Below are 15,719 nucleotides of genomic sequence, written 5' to 3'. Positions count from 1 at the left end.
ATCCAAGGAGAAGGGGTGGGGTTATGTAGAGAAGCTAGTGCTTCTTTCTATGGGTACAGAGCTGTCCGAAGTAAGGTCAGAATGGAAAGAGCACCACCAAGTTCCGCCTGGTTCTGAACAGCTACAAAATGAACACAGAATTCAGAAGAATAGTAATATGAAGGACCTAGGCAGGGTAGCCACACGTTTTGAGTTCGCAATGACATTTGAATAAGATCACAAATATTCTTGTTTTACGCAAGGTCGCCTAGTTTACTCACCATATTGGTTACGTTTAGCACAGCAGAAATATTTTTTTTATCAGACTGAAACCTCATTGTTAATTGAACTAATGTGGCTGTCTGTGTAAGTCCTTCGTGTTTTTATTCTTTTTTATTTGTGTGTTCATTATTTCATGTTTTTCTCGTGATTTAGTCTGTGTTTTTGTTACTTATGCGTTCATCATATCTTTAAGTTTTAGTTAAAGATATGATGCCCTCGCCGTTTTCTAGTCCGGGAAATGGTGGTGACCTCGTCGTGTTCAAGGAGCAGTAATGAACTTTCCATCTTGTATTGCTTCCGGCGAACAATGGTGTCTTTGTGCGTGTGTGTGTGCGATGTGTTGATCACAAGGGATGATTTCGGGACCGAACGGAACAACAAGGCCAGCGAGGAGCGACTGGGGGACTTTGAACATCGCACGGTGCAAGGAAGGACTTCAACGACGAGGCTAGCAAGCAAGCCCTTGTCAAAATTGATGTGCTCGACCGGAGAGTTGAATCAGGACTGTGACCCTGTGAGTAAGAATCAACGACTTTGGAACTGCCGTATAGTTTACAGCTTAATTGTCGCCTTCCTTTTGTTTTATTTTAATAGGTATCTGTGTGCTATTACATTTTTATTTTATTTTAATGGTTGTCCGTGTGATATTACCATTTGTTTTCTTGAACGGCGAAGTGCTTGTTTACAGTTTTGGCGCTTTTATGTATAAAACTTTTTTTTGCAAACCATATTCTCTGTGCTCCCTCGACAACCAATCCCGCCAAAGGGCTGTGATTTTCCGACGTCCATTGACATATTTCCTTACTAGCGATCGCCTGCATTTTATCTTTGCAGCATACATATTTGTCGGAATCACAAATTTCGAACCAGGCCAATAAAGATTGGTCAGTGGCCTATTCTGTCGATGCATCTATATAAACACACGTTTGGCAGTGTGGGATAGCAGTAAAATGTATATTTTGTGGATATTCATAGAAATGCATTATATGATTCCTTGTCTGGACCTGAAAGTATGGTACCTGCCCCATGGCAATAATTTTAATGTGATGCTAGAAGGAGCATCACATGAAAGTTGCTTTATATGGGGTAAGTACTATATTTTCCAGGCCCAAACACGGGATCATATAAAGCAGTCTATACAGGGTATATGACAAAATGGGGGGATATGGCTATATCCATCCAGATACGGTCTGATTATGCATATGTGGTCCATATCTGCCCAATTCCTCATATATCCATATCTGTATTTTTTATTAGAAGTCTAGATATGACATTTTTGTAAGGGATGGCCTTTAGCATCAGCTGCAGCACATCGGAAGGTGAAAGAGTAGGTATGTCACTATTAAACTATTTCTATTATATTCCGGTGTTACTCGATCCAATTTAATATACGGTTAGACCCACTCCAATAAAGCTCTACGGATTGGCCATATACGGTTCAGCTTCCGCTTCAACCAATTACGGTTGGGTTTCCGGACTGGGCATTTCCGGTTCATTTTACGGTTTCTAGAAATCCGGTTTGCTTAGGGGCCCATATGAGGGTTTGAAATTCCGGATCCATTCCGGTTTATTTTTAAACCGTTTTTTTGGTAAGGTCCTAATCAATAGCTGTAAAAAAAAAAAAAAGAAAAAGGCGTAGGTTTTTTACGTGTTTGCAAATTAGAGGAGGAAATACAAACTGTAGATTGCTATCAAATAATCGCCACACGGTTGTGTTTCTTCTGGTTAAATAATGTTACAAGGAAGATTAACGCCTTTATAGATTATGGTAATTTAACTCCGCTCTAGACGAAAAAAATGTACTTCATAACTTATAAAAAACATACTCTAATGATTTGCTGAATTATTATAAATTGACTTCTTGGCGATTAGATCGCTAACCAACTATTGCACTTAAAACCAAGGCGAACAGGGTAACAAAAAGAAAAAGAAAAAGAAGCACATTATTAAAAGGTTCAACAAAAAGGTTGAGGGGTACAGAGAATAATAAAACAGAGGCCAACAACGAGCAAGGTAAAGCAAGAATTAAATAATCAGAATACAGTCAGTGAGCAGGCGAGCTGGTGCAAGCTGATCACAATGACTTTAACCCGAAACTGGGGCAGTAGAAGGACATTTTTTGTTTACATTGGTGGAAATCGCCACAAGAACAGACACGTCTCCTGACACGTGTCTGTCTCCGTTTTTTTTTCTACCACTGTAAATAAATTTACCTTCTGCCCAGCTTCCGGTTAAAATCATAAAGACAAACTATTAGGTTGCTGTATATAAAATAGCTCCGTATAACTACACGGGTTTCAAATTCTCATTTAAGACACATAAATTAAATGATCCAAATGGCAGCAGAGAATAAACTACGAAATGCATGGTATTGTTCGTGCTAATAATGACACATTTTACGCTGTAATTAATACAACGTAGCGCTATTTTTTTTTTTACTTTGTTGAGATCCTCATGTCGTGTAATTTGTCTTTTTTATATATTTATATTTTTATCTCGACATTTTATAAACAACTTTTTTTATCACATCTTTCTAGTCTTTATGAACTAATGTTAAGGGACGTTACGCTTTAACTAAATGACTCTATCGTCAAAATAAGCCTTCTAAATATGTAGAGCACAGTGACAGACGACTATACTACACTTTTTTTCCTGCCCCTCTGGCTCGACATATCTGTCCACTCAAGCGCAGAACGCCTCACCCTAACGTTTCTTCGTATACATGCCAGGAACATTTCCTCTACTTTCAACAGACATACTCACTACAGCCCATTCCAACGAAAGGCCATCTGGATGTTTCACTCTAATGGCGAATTCGCGTGGTGCTTTTAGCGCGCTCAGGAGCGCTCTTTCCAGCGCGCGCCTGATCGGGTGGTTGAAAAAGAGCACGGCGACGTAATCGCGTGGTTGATTCCGAGGGCCTCCCTCCCTCCGAGAGCGCTCCCTGCCACTCTCGCTGGGACCGTCGGAGTGACGTGGTGCTCGAACGGGAGCCGGGGTCACGTGGTACATGTCACGTGGTTTTGTTGACTTCGCGCACCGACGAGCCGTGGACGAGCCGAGGAAGACGACACAAAAGGGCGAAACGTCGGCGACTCGCGTTGCGCGTAGCTCTGTGTTCGCCGCTCTTTGCAGCAAACGTCGACAGCGACGAAAGTTCAGCCAGCGCATCGGAAGACGACGACCAGATTTACGCTGAAAAGTTTGTGGAATTCTTCGGTGTGCCGCAGCACATACCGAAGATCGAAAATTACGTAGAAAACGTCGTCCACGCATACTCGGATTACGAGGTACTCTTGTTTTGAATTTTCGGCACGCATGGTAAAGCTTGAAAACAAGAAAGAACTCGCACATATTACTGTTTTAATCTCCCAGTTTCGCAGGAACTTTCGACTGGAAAGAGCCGTGTGCGACGACCTGATCGCTCGTTTCGGGTCATCCGAATTTTGCCCGACAGACGGGCGGCATGGCGGGGCAAGTCCAAAGTCTGCCGAGGATCACGTACTTTCTTTCCTGTGGTAAGTCAGTGCTGGGCAGTCGCCTAGGCCATGGGTCAGAACGTTCAACCTTGAAACGAATAATCTGCGCTGTTCTGATAAATTAGAAAGCTGTTACTGCGACGCTGTTTCTGAAGTGGCGGCACTCTTCCGCGCGTTCGTGCCGTCCGTAGATGTTACGCTTATTCCAATGTGTATTTTATCAGCGTCTCGCCGCTGATTTGTTTTATGGTAAAGCGCGAGCGAGACAAATGTCACAAACACGAGTAGTATGCTTCCATGATGAATATGCTTACGTCTGCGCAGTACAGCCGTGCGGGCTCTTCGCGTTTGCCGAGCCTGGCACGTTCACTCGCGAAAGCTACGACTGTGTGATTTAAAATAAATTTGAATTTGGATCTTACTTTGTTCAGTGGTGGAGACAGCAGCTACAAAATCAAAATAATTAAAACAAAAGCGTAAAAAAAAATTGTATCGGAGGTGTGCAGCAACGAACCTGATTATTCTGTGGAGATCACGGGCACGCTAACAACCATCGCGCTATTGAAGCGAGCTATAAATATTAGTTTTCAGTTAATATGATTCACCAAGAAAGCCTTCTAGCAATACTTATTTCCAATATACTCATAATTTGCTATTTGAGCACAAAAAGATGTGCAGGGCAAACGGGCACAGTGATTTCGACCACAATAGGACGATTAGCATGCTGTTCTTTATTAATGCACAGTATTTGAACAATACATGGCTTGCATTGACCTCCCATCAGTCTACATTACTTCGTACCATGCTCCTGTGCACGCGATCCGGCCAACTCGTTGAAAGCCAACTTGTCGACGGCGAATTCGTTAAATAGGCCAATTCGTAATGAGCCAGTTCGTCGAAGGGCAACTTGTCGAAAGGGGCAATCTGTCGAAGGGCGACTCATCGAATGTTTTGAATGACGGTCCGAGGTAAAAGTTTGTGGTTCATTGTTATCCTTTGACCTAAATTTTCATTTCTTTTTGCACTGAAGTCAGCGCTTTTCCTAGATTACAAGGCGGAAAGGAAAATTGCAAGAGGGCGAAGACAGGACAGTTCATTGAGACAAGTTGAGAAATGTTCATTTCGGGATCCTCCTTTTGTTTCTTTTCTTTTATTACTTTTTGTAATGAGCCACCGCAGTCTGTCGAAGCGAATCTGCGTGACTGGTGGGCATGGGTCGGCATTTTAGAGTCCCTTCATTCACCATCACATCACGAACAAAATCACGTCTCCAAATTCATTCGCATTTACGTCATAAGGTACTCCGATCTCCCAAAGTCACGGCCCATCACATCCCGGCGTTCAACCGCGCCAAAACTTCATCCCCTTCACATCACGGCTTTCAAACTCCGCCGAGAATTCATCCCCTTCACATCACGGCGTTCAACCGCGCCAAGAATTCATCCCCATCACATCACCGCCGCCTTCAAATTCGCGGAGTCATTCACCATCACATCACCAATTCACGAAGTCATTCACCATCACCACGAATTCATCAGAATTCACCCTCGTGAATTTATCGGGATTCACCTTCACACCACGAATTCATCCGAATTCACCATCATTTCACGAAGGTATTCACCATCACGGTCAACACGAATTCACCGGAATTCGCCATCACATCATGAATTCCCCATAATTCACGAACTCATTCAGGTTCATTCTGACTAAATTTGACTTCACGGCTGGTAGCCTTTCACAAGTTCGCAGTTCTTGCGGAATAGGACTGTGGCTACCTTTTGTGTCAGCCACTTGAAACCAGGACCTGACTTCGTCGGGGAAGTGGGGTATTTCGAGTGCGCGAAACTCAAAGCACATTGATGGAGCACCAACCCAGCCAAGGCCGCGCTGCGATCGTGTCACGTGAATGTGTTCCATGCGCCGCCGTGCGGAACCGGCAGTTCACGTGATATGGTCTCAGCGCCGGATTAGGTGCGCCTGCTCGTGACGTCGGCTTCGTCTTCGTCTCTTCATTGCCACTGTCACCGCACTTCCCTTATAAACAGCTGGTACTTTGAAAGTGCTCGACAAAGAGCCACTGCGCTGAGGCGCACACGGCTACGCAGCAAGACTGATGCCCAAACCGCTAAACTAAAATCGGTTCCTGGCATTTGAGGTGAAGGATGATAACAACCAGCAAGCAAACAAGCACCTGCGTAACATGTTTTCGACCAATTCTGAATTAATAACCGTATTCACTATCACGTCGAGAATTAAGTTCACGGTATTACTTTCCATCACAAACTTATCAACTTCACGAGCCACTCACATCACAAATCAATTCTGTTCACAAGCCATTCACCATCACGTCACGAATTAATTGAGTCATTCACATCACAATGAATTCTCTTCAGTTCATGAAGTTATTCACAATCACAACACATCATGAGTTCATTAAAATTCACGAAGTCATTCACCATCACATCACGACTTCATTCAACATCACATCACGAATTCATTCATCATAACATCACAAATTCATTCAAAATCACGAAGTCATTCATCATCACATTCACCATCACATCACGAATTCATTCAATATCACGTCACAAATTCATTGACATTCACGAAGTTATTCACCATCACATCACGAATTCATTTAAATTCACAAAGTCATTCTTCATCACATCATGATTTTTTTTCAATTTCAAGAATTCATTCAGAGCCATTCAGAGTCACGCTGTGAATGTGAATGAAGGTGAATGAGCGAGTTCATGAATGAATTTGCCGAGGTATGCTGGTGAGCCAGGTGGGTTAGCATTTCTGTTATGAGCCGCCGCAGACTGTCGCCGCGAAGCGGCGTGAACGGGTGAGCCGAGTAGGTTAACACGGGCCCCAGTGATAGACGCACGACACAGTTATCGTCCCCCACTGCACCGTGAAGGCGAAGAAAGCTGCAAGTTGTCATTTTTGACAAGAAAGAGCACACCGGAGGTCTGCTACTGTGCGACGATACTATGTATTACTATACGGCAGGATTTGCTTTAATATTTCAGGGCAAAGAATTGTATATTATGGCTTTGAAACAGCGGCGACTAGTTGGCCTCTTCGACGAGTTTTCCTTTGACGAGTTGCCCTATGACGAATTGGCCTATTCGACAAACGGGCCACCGACAAGTTGGCCGTTGACTTTCGACGAGTTGGCCTAGACCTCCTGTGCACATATCTTCTGCAGCCTACATTTCGCACCGTCGAATTTGTTCTTCTTAGCAAGGCCTGCCGAGAAGAACAAATTCGATTGTGCGTAGTGTATGCTGCAGAAGGTATGGGTGCATGTGAAGGGCATGGAGCAATGGCAGCTGGCACGGTGCCGTATGACGTCACGTGCAAGGCACGTATTGGTAGAAGCCCCGTCAGATGGCACTTGAAAGCCATGTAAGAGCGCTGTCTGACGGCACTCTGCACACTGGTTTACTCGCTAACCCGTTTTTCGCTCATGTGTACAGGATTATGCGGACCTACATTTTTGTGCGGTAGCTGATTTACTTTTCCTACCCTGTTACCTTAAAGGCCAATGGAGTATAGTAAGATAAAGTATAGTTTTGTAATAGGCCTTCGATAAGAAACTGACCCAAACTGTATGGGTGCATTTGGGTTGCATGGGCATCTACTACCGCAGACTGTGTAGTGGGTTGACAAACATGATGCTGCACGCAATAGGGCGTGTTAAAAAATGGTGATGTTATCTTCGTTGACAAGTTTTTTCATGAAGGGCCCTTGGATGCTTCGTCTACTGCAGAAGTTTGTCAGATTGTCTCCTGACCCCGTTCGTCAGATCGTCTTCTGACCCCGTTCGTCAGATCGTCTTCAGATTTTTTCCGTTCCTAAGCCTGAAGCGACACGGTAATCGTTCACGTAGCAACGTCTCGCAAACGCTAGTCGATTGTCTCTGCTCAATCAGTTGAGCGTATGTGGCAGGCAGAAGCAGACCGCATACTAATTTCGACAGAGGCTAGGAATCCCAACCTTTCTCTCCTGCTCCTCCTTCCCCTCCTTTTGAACTGGTTGGGATAACGGTCTCGCCCCTACTGCTTCTCCTGTTCTGCGGGGTATCAGTTAGACAGAGTATAGGTACAGGCAAATATCTTTGCTAAGGTGGGAAGGGGTTTTGAAGATTTCACATCGTCTCATTTTGAAAGGCCAAAGAAAGTATAGAAGGCTACAATTCATTTGAGCGACTATTAGAAGTCGCATGGCAGTATCACGGTCTAAAACAGATTACTGCTAAAAAACTGCTTAATCATCATCTTGACAAAACATACTTGAACTCAACCAAGAGGGCCATGAAGGCATTGGGCATTGCGGTGTGGTAGTGTACCTTGAACAGTAAGCTCGAGGATCGACACTTTGACACAGTTTGCTCAATTGCAAGTTTATATAGCCGTTCTGATATAGGTCATATGGTATGGCTATCTCCCTTCTGTAGTGTTGTTTGTTACCCAGCAGGTATCTCTCTTACAATACTAACATGATTCTAACACACTGTCATAGAGGGCACCGCCTTACTGTTACGTTTGTATATAAGCCGTGAATTAAGGCTGCCACGGGTCTTTGCCCATCCGGCCCAGCTGAGTTCTGTCTGGTCTCATACCTGCCCCTGGAGTCTGGGTTTTTGAAAGAATACAAATGGCCACTGGTTAACCACAAGACCCAGAATATGAATCTCGGCACCACTGAAGATTTCTTCATTTCGACGGCTTTGGTACAATTACCCCATTGGATCAGTAGGTTCATTCATCTGCACATTTTTGATTATTCATAGGAGATTATTTACCCTGTCCAACAACCTCCCGACCCTCAAAGAAAAGGAAATATTTGTGGCGGATACTCGCAAGTACTTGCTCTCTAGTTGTTATTTTAATCTGAAGAGTATAACCTCGTTCACAATGCCCTATATCATTTCATTTGTTTCAACAGTTAGATGTGGAAGTCTGTGCTTTGATCAAAGCTGTCGTGCACAAATTTGCACGGTGCTTGCACCTATTAGGATAACATCCTTATGCTTGTAGTTTCCATTTCACATGCGCTTACGAAATATAAACTTTAATTTTGAAATACTATCTATGTTTTATTTAGTACCTGATTTCAGCATGTTGCTGACACTGTCATTTTAAGTGTGAAAAATAAGTTGCTAATTCGTTAGCTTTTGCTTAAGGCTAGTGAAGTAAACATTTGCCTCACTGATGGTGCAGATGACTACACATGTAGAACTTGAACCATTACCTAGCCTTTTCCTGTAGAAAGTGTTTTGTGATTGACCTTGTATGTTAATTTTAGAGTAGCTAGCTGATTGGTTAACACATTTTTAAGATTAATTTTCTTTTATTCAGGTATGCTGGAAACAAGACGTGCCTGAGGGACATCGGGGGACGTTTTAACGCAAGCGACTCAGCTGAGTTCGTGATGGTGCAACGAGTCATGGATTTCCGCTGTGACATTGCTCCTGAGGTAATCAAGATTCCTCGGGACAAAGAGGCCCTGGCTGCTGAGGTTGAAGAGGTAAGGTTGACTAATGGAACTAAGGGGAGAAAATACTAAACTAGGATATTCCTTGAAAGGCTGAGAGGGGTAGCAGAAGTTTTGTAGCGACTGCTAATCCTCTAGGGAAATATCTGCTACCACTGTGAAACTTTTAAGACGTTTATATTTTTTCCGACTTGCTTTTACAAGTTTGATGCTTCTTAATTTTGAGAATGTTTTTTGTCTAGTTGATCTAATATTTGTATGTAAAGAGGAAACATAAATAAAACCATTGCTGATACAGTCCGTGATACATTTAGGAGAATGAGATAAACTCGAGCTTGAAGATGTGCTGCGGCCTGTTACTGTCGCACTCGTGGACACGCATGGCCCACGGTATTCTCACCTTTTCAGTTAGCAGCTCTTTACCATGCTTTACCACAAGATTACACAATGCTCTGAAGTTCTCATAAAAATATTTGAAGGGGTCGTAAAATATTTCTTGGAAATTCTGGTTTACATGTGTTTTTGGAATTGGAGTATTTTTTTTTCATATAACCCACATGCATTCAGTGGGTCTATCTACTAGCGTAAAAAAGATAATTTCAGTACTCAAGAGACGTTCCCTCTCAGTTTTTCATATTTGTCACTATACCGTGTGTTAGGTTAAGAAACTCTTTTCACCTGCAGAGCACAGTTGGTCGGTGATATTGTTGTCGTAGCTGTTTCTGGGAACCCGTAGCTCTAGCGAGTCGCTAATATTGGCAACCAGTAGGAAATTTTGCGAAAGATGGTGACATAGACATGGCTTAAAGGGCAACTGCGTTTCATTATCGACATTGAGAAATCTCGAATTCATCCTCCCCAAAAAATGTAAAAAAACAAACTCTGATAATAAACGTAAGTTGTCAGGACATTACTGCTCGAGTAATCCCGGTGGGTTAGCCCCATCGAGTGCACTTCTCACCGAGCCCCCGTGCATTGCGGGAAAACAATGCTCACGAGCTTGGTGGGAATTGTATCCCGCGGTAGACAGGTGCTCAATGTGAAGCACACTTAACGTGGCTAGGCCGCCGTGATCAACAAATAATATGAATTAGGTGAAAACGCGGTTTCAGTTAAGCAATTTATAAGTGCATTGAAAACATAGCAAAGCAACCAAATTTTTTTAATTCGTTTGAATTAGTCGGAAGTATGAAATATCGGAATTTGAATTATCGCGGGTCCACTGTACTCCAAACTAAATGCCACGGCTTGGCCGCTAGACCTACAGGTTCCCAGAAGCAGCTACGCCAACAATAGCACCGACCGGCCGCGCTCTGCAGGTGAGACGGTCTCGTAGCATAATAACACTTTTGTAGATCCCTTCTGCTCTTCCGTAAAGTTCAAATAAACTTTCTATGGATGACCTCCCTACTGAAAAAAACCATTTGGCGCCCATATGAAAATAAACGGGTCCATACCGGTAACCGTTTAACCATACTGGTCACCAGTTTGTCAAAGGGGTCGCCCGTATGGCTCAAAGGGGTCCCCCGTATGAGCCATAACGGTCACCTGTTTGGCAAACGGGTCGCTCGTCTGGGCAAATGGGCGACTCGTTTGGGCAAAGTTGTCGCACGTTTGCTCAAACCGGCGACCATGTTGCAAACTGCACCGGTTTAATCAAACGGCTCTCCGGAGCCCGTATGATATTGAACGTACAGATCGGCGGCGTGGGCACGCCTAGCGTTTCAGCCGTGGCAGCCAATGTTTTCCGGAAGGCTGGGAGCGCCGGTTCATCGATTTCAGATCGTCCGCGTAATGCAAGTAATTATATTTATATTTCAATTGCGCTGATTTTCGATTATACTGCAACTAAAACTAACATTTTTTTTTTGTTTTACGTAAACGCGCGACGTTGATGAGCCGATATTTTTGACAGACCTTTAATACTTTGTCCATCTTTGTTGCCTCAATTTACTTATTCAGCTAGAATCTTTCTCGCAGAAGACGCGACCGCGTGAAAGAATGTACGTCTAGACTCCGTTTCACTTTAGTTCAAGACGCAGCGAAGGTAGCACGCGTACACGCGGCTGCAAGAACATCGAGCATTGCGAGAGCACGCCCGCCGTTGCAGCACTCAAACTATGAGCTTGCGCTGAGTTCTTTCTTCGCTCGGGCGCAAACCGAGCTTCTGGCAGCCCCGACGCCATTTCCAAAGTTCGAGCGCGCTCGCGCGCGCGCGTTTGTTCTTCGGGACTACAAAAACGCATCTCCCTGGAATGCCTGGGGAGAGGGAGAGGGGCTGTCCCGGTGGTCCCAGCGCCTTGACCTCGCCCCCTCCCTCCTCTCTTGTCACCCCTGTCACGTGACCCACAGCAGCGCGCGAGCTACACGCTGATAAGCATAGAGATCCGGAAGGGCGCGCCTTGCAGCCGCTTTTTTCTTTGTCTGCTGGTTGTCAGTTGCTGCTCGAAGTTCGCTCGTCCCTTCCTGCTTCAATCTGTCGCCTAACCCTGCGGTCTTATTGGGATGTCTCTCGACAACGTATTGGATGTGCACCAAAGCTATCAGTGTTCGAAAAGATCCACGTGTATGTCGGCAACGAGCGATTCTTCAAAGAAGTCGCAAATTCTCGCGGTTTGGTTGGGTTCGGCAAATGACAGCTTGTGCGCCGCATCGTGTTGAAACTTCCAAGGAGCCGTTCCCTCTCGTTTGTGTTTGTGTGGTTGTCCTGCTTTGACCGTGACGACAAATATCACGGATTACCTCTTTCAAGTCCGCTATTGTTATGGTAAGTGCACTGCAACCTACGTGTTGGCAACGATTGACCGTTCTTCTACGCGTACTCTTCTAAATTATCTAAAGAATTATGCAGCGCCTATTCGCGCGGCAGCCAGGAGAATAATTTCCCCGGAAGTCTACCTGTATAGTGTTCACAGATCGCTTGCACGTTTGTACTTGTCTACAGAAGAGGTGATAAACTTCGAGGAGAATTGAAAACAATCTTTTGTGTCGGTTTTCCTGCCCACTTACAAGCACCTACGCGAGTGCATTTGTTCTACGTGTTTTCTCCATGTTATAAATACGTTTATGAGTTTCGGGACGTCTTAAATATGTTTAAGATAACCAACCTCCCAGACGATACCCATTTAGGGCTAGCGCATAATTTGCCATTTCGAAGGGCACGTTCAAACGTGTGGTCACGTGCCATGTCGAACGGGTACTCGTACCATACGGCACCCGTATCAAACGGGCACCTGTATCAAACGGGTACCATTTCGAACGGGTACCGTTTCCAAACGGGTACCCGTATCCCATAATCACGTTTGATCCAAACGGATCGACAGGTTTGATTTCAAACGGGCGACCAGTTTGCCACCCGTTTGAATTTCAAATGGTTTTTTTCAGTAGGGCTTTGCATCATGTGGTACGTTCAATTTGTGTTTTAAGATTCCAAATTGACAGTAGTGCCTTTAGCAAGGGTTGAGCTAGAGCATCTCTCCAGAACTATGCAACGCTGCTCATTGCTTTATTTGCCGAATGCCGCGTCAGCACTGACTTGCGATTGTCTATAGTCGCCTCACAATCTGCAAAAGCGAATGGTAAAGACTGGTTCTGAAGCAAGCGGTCACCAAGAAACAGTCGCACAGGCGTCGTCGGATGTAAAAGACAGCGGAGCCGGCAAAGCGGAGCAGGTGAAGCTCTCTAGCAGACGACATTTGCACCCTGCCGCCCGCGTGCCCGCTACACGACGTCAATGTAGCAAATGGTTCACAATGGCGATAACAACACAGGAGCAATGCAGTTGTAAATCTTAATTCAATATTTTTTGAAGAGTAAATCAGGATTTTTTTAACAAAGGTATCGTGATTTATCGTTGCTCATCTGCCTAAGAGTCGAAAAGACTGTCTGAAAAACAAATTTTAAATGTGGTTCAATATTTTGCCGCAATACTTAGGAGTTGACATTTTTGTGGTTTAATCAATATATAAAAATTAAGGTCAGGGATATACATTTTCTTTTCATTACTCCTTCGAAGAATAATTGGAGCCGCACTCGGTGCACTTATGGTTTGGCATCATGTTTATTCTAGTCAATGTTTTTATTGCAGATTGCTGGATTTCCAGGAGTCATCGGTTGCATAGACGGATCTTACATAGACACGAAATGCCCCGCAAACAAAGTGAAGTCTACGTATATTAACCGACATGATCAGACGTCTGTGACTCTGCAGGCGGTCTGCGATACCCGCTACAGGTTTTTAGACGTGTTTGCTGGCCCTTCAAGCAGAATGCACGATGCCCGAATATTTTGCTTGTCGTTTCTTTCCGACGAACTGCCGCAACTCTGCGAGACCAGGAAGTACCACATGCTCGGGGATGCTGCATATCCCACAAGAGAGTACCTTATGACTCCGTACAAGGACTATGGCAGCATGACCCCTGAGCAGGTAGCATACAATAGCCGTCACACCGCTACACGGGTCCGAATTGAAAATTCGTTCGGAATTCTGAAGCAAAGATTCCGGCAACTCCGATACTTGGAGTTTCGCAAAGTGGACAAGATCAGCAAGTTCATTATGGCATGCTGTGTAGTCCATAACCTCTTTGTCGACAACGGGGACTCTCCCTTCGAGCGGGAGAGTGAAACTGACAGAAGGAAGAGGCTGCGGGAGGAAGCCGAGAGGCTACGACTGCCAGTGGAAGTTGATGTGCGGGATGCGGCGCTGCGCCAGCTTGGTAGCATAAAGCGAGACAGCCTTGCCCAGGCACTTCTGTGAAGCGTGTATTTTTGTGCTATTGTTGGTGATCGTTAGCAATGCTACATTAAATTTTATTTGAACCTTGCAGTTGCCTTAACAAGTTTTTATTTCGTCTGGCTTCAATGATCCACGTGAGCGGGCTCTTCGCTGCACTCCAGCAGCCTGTTTATTGCTGCGATGTGTTCTCGATGGGCACTCAGCAGTTCCTGGTGGCGCTGATCTTTTCTTGCTTCTCTTGCTGCTGCCGCCTTTTCTCTTTCGTCTTTCTTCATTTCTTTCTCCTTCTGCAGCTCTGCCATCTTTTCAAAAAATACATTCATAGGCCTCATTCTGTTGGTACTTGGTCGAAGTGACCGATCTGCTGCATTTTGTCGTTTCTCACTGGCCCTTCTAGGAGCTTCCTCCCTGTGGCTGGGAGTTGATGCTGTCGATCCTGAGGGCTCATCGGGTCCCACCGATGCAACATGTGCACTGGTCGTAGCACCAACAGCCGCCCTCTCTTTGTAGATGACGCTCCTTACCCCTCTCATCACCTCGGGCTCCACACTGTCGTCAAAACTTGCAATTGCAGCAAACTCTTGTTCGTACTGGACGGCGCACCTTGTGGAGCCGGACTTTCTGTTATTAACGACTTGGTTTTTCTTCTTCCTCATTAGGGTCTTGAAGCGTGTCTCGCATTGGGTGCCTGTTCTCGTTGTTCCAAGCAGCTCCCTCATTTTTGAAGCAATCATGTCGTACATGGCCTTTTTTGTACGAAACTTTTTCATGGGTCCGATCTGGTGGGAGTAGAGTGTGTAATATTCCAAGAGCACCTTCGTCTCCCCCTCGCGCCAAAGATTTCCTGAAAAAAAAAACAATAATTAGACACATGGTTTGCTGTGTATTGATTGCACTGTGCAGGCAAATGAAGTCTTCTAAAATGTGCTGTAGTGGTGCAATGATGAAATGATTTCTACACACATTTAGCCTGAAAAATTTCAGTACCTCGAAATAGAGTCTCTATTGCTCCATCGAAACTTGTTTTGTGGAATCACTTTTCCAGGGCAACTTTTCATGGACACACGTTTCGTCAACAATGCAATGTTTTGTAGGAAGTTGCTTCTTACACACATGCTCATGTAAAGTTTTGTCGACAACATATTTAATAAAAAATGTAATCTGGAAGTCTAAAGTCTAGCATGTGATTCACTGAAGTGTGTTTACTTCCCCCCTCCCCCCTTTCCTCCCCTGCAATCTAGGTGCGAAGCAAAAACAATTAGTGCAAAAACTTCAAGGTTGTGGTCAACGAAACGTTGGAAGGTGTGTCGACAAAATGAAGGCATTTTGATGAAACGTCGTATGTCGACGGAACAATTTGCCGATAAAACATCATGCGACAAACTGATTGCCACCGGGAAAAATAACCAGACATGCACTTACCAGCGTTTGATAAGCTCTGGTCCGCTGTTCCATTGGACCCCACCTGGGACTCGAGCAGAGGCTGCGACATTGGGGATGGGGCTGCATGAAAAGAATGCAAGTTTTAGTACAAACTAGTTATGAACCAGTTCAATAGAGAGATGCAAATGCTGCTATCATGAATGCCAGTGTCAGTGTACACAGATTGGTTGTTTTATAAATGTTGAGGTATTAGCAACAGTTTTAGGAACCGTTTCGCCAACCCAGTAAGACTCCCGACCTGGGGCTCTAATCTGGACACTTGGCGAAAAAGTCGGCGAGGGATTCGACCGCAGTAA

At 44.6% G+C, this 15,719-nt stretch overlaps 2 protein-coding genes across 2 annotated transcripts; one reads left to right on the top strand and one right to left on the bottom strand.

Moving 5' to 3' along the window:
* Positions 1-2,647: 2,647 nt before the first annotated feature.
* On the top strand, positions 2,648-15,151 carry LOC120835977 (putative nuclease HARBI1). Its single transcript, XM_040211783.2, has 5 exons — positions 2,648-2,664; positions 3,263-3,551; positions 3,637-3,779; positions 9,110-9,278; positions 13,333-15,151. The coding sequence occupies exons 1-5, from the start codon at positions 2,648-2,650 to the stop codon at positions 13,999-14,001; spliced, it is 1,287 nt and encodes a 428-aa protein (XP_040067717.1). The 3' UTR covers positions 14,002-15,151.
* Positions 14,103-15,472, bottom strand: LOC121835882. Its single transcript, XM_042290425.1, has 2 exons — positions 15,403-15,472; positions 14,103-14,824 (listed from the first exon to the last, which is right to left on the bottom strand). The coding sequence occupies exons 1-2, from the start codon at positions 15,470-15,472 to the stop codon at positions 14,103-14,105; spliced, it is 792 nt and encodes a 263-aa protein (XP_042146359.1).
* Positions 15,473-15,719: the final 247 nt, after the last annotated feature.

Source organism: Ixodes scapularis, unplaced genomic scaffold (genome assembly GCF_016920785.2).
Source record: "Ixodes scapularis isolate PalLabHiFi unplaced genomic scaffold, ASM1692078v2 PGA_scaffold1__304_contigs__length_218370807, whole genome shotgun sequence".
Classification (NCBI taxonomy): Eukaryota; Metazoa; Arthropoda; class Arachnida; order Ixodida; family Ixodidae; genus Ixodes; species Ixodes scapularis.
Note: the sequence above shows the minus strand (reverse complement) of the source record. Positions and strands in the feature narration are given on the sequence as shown.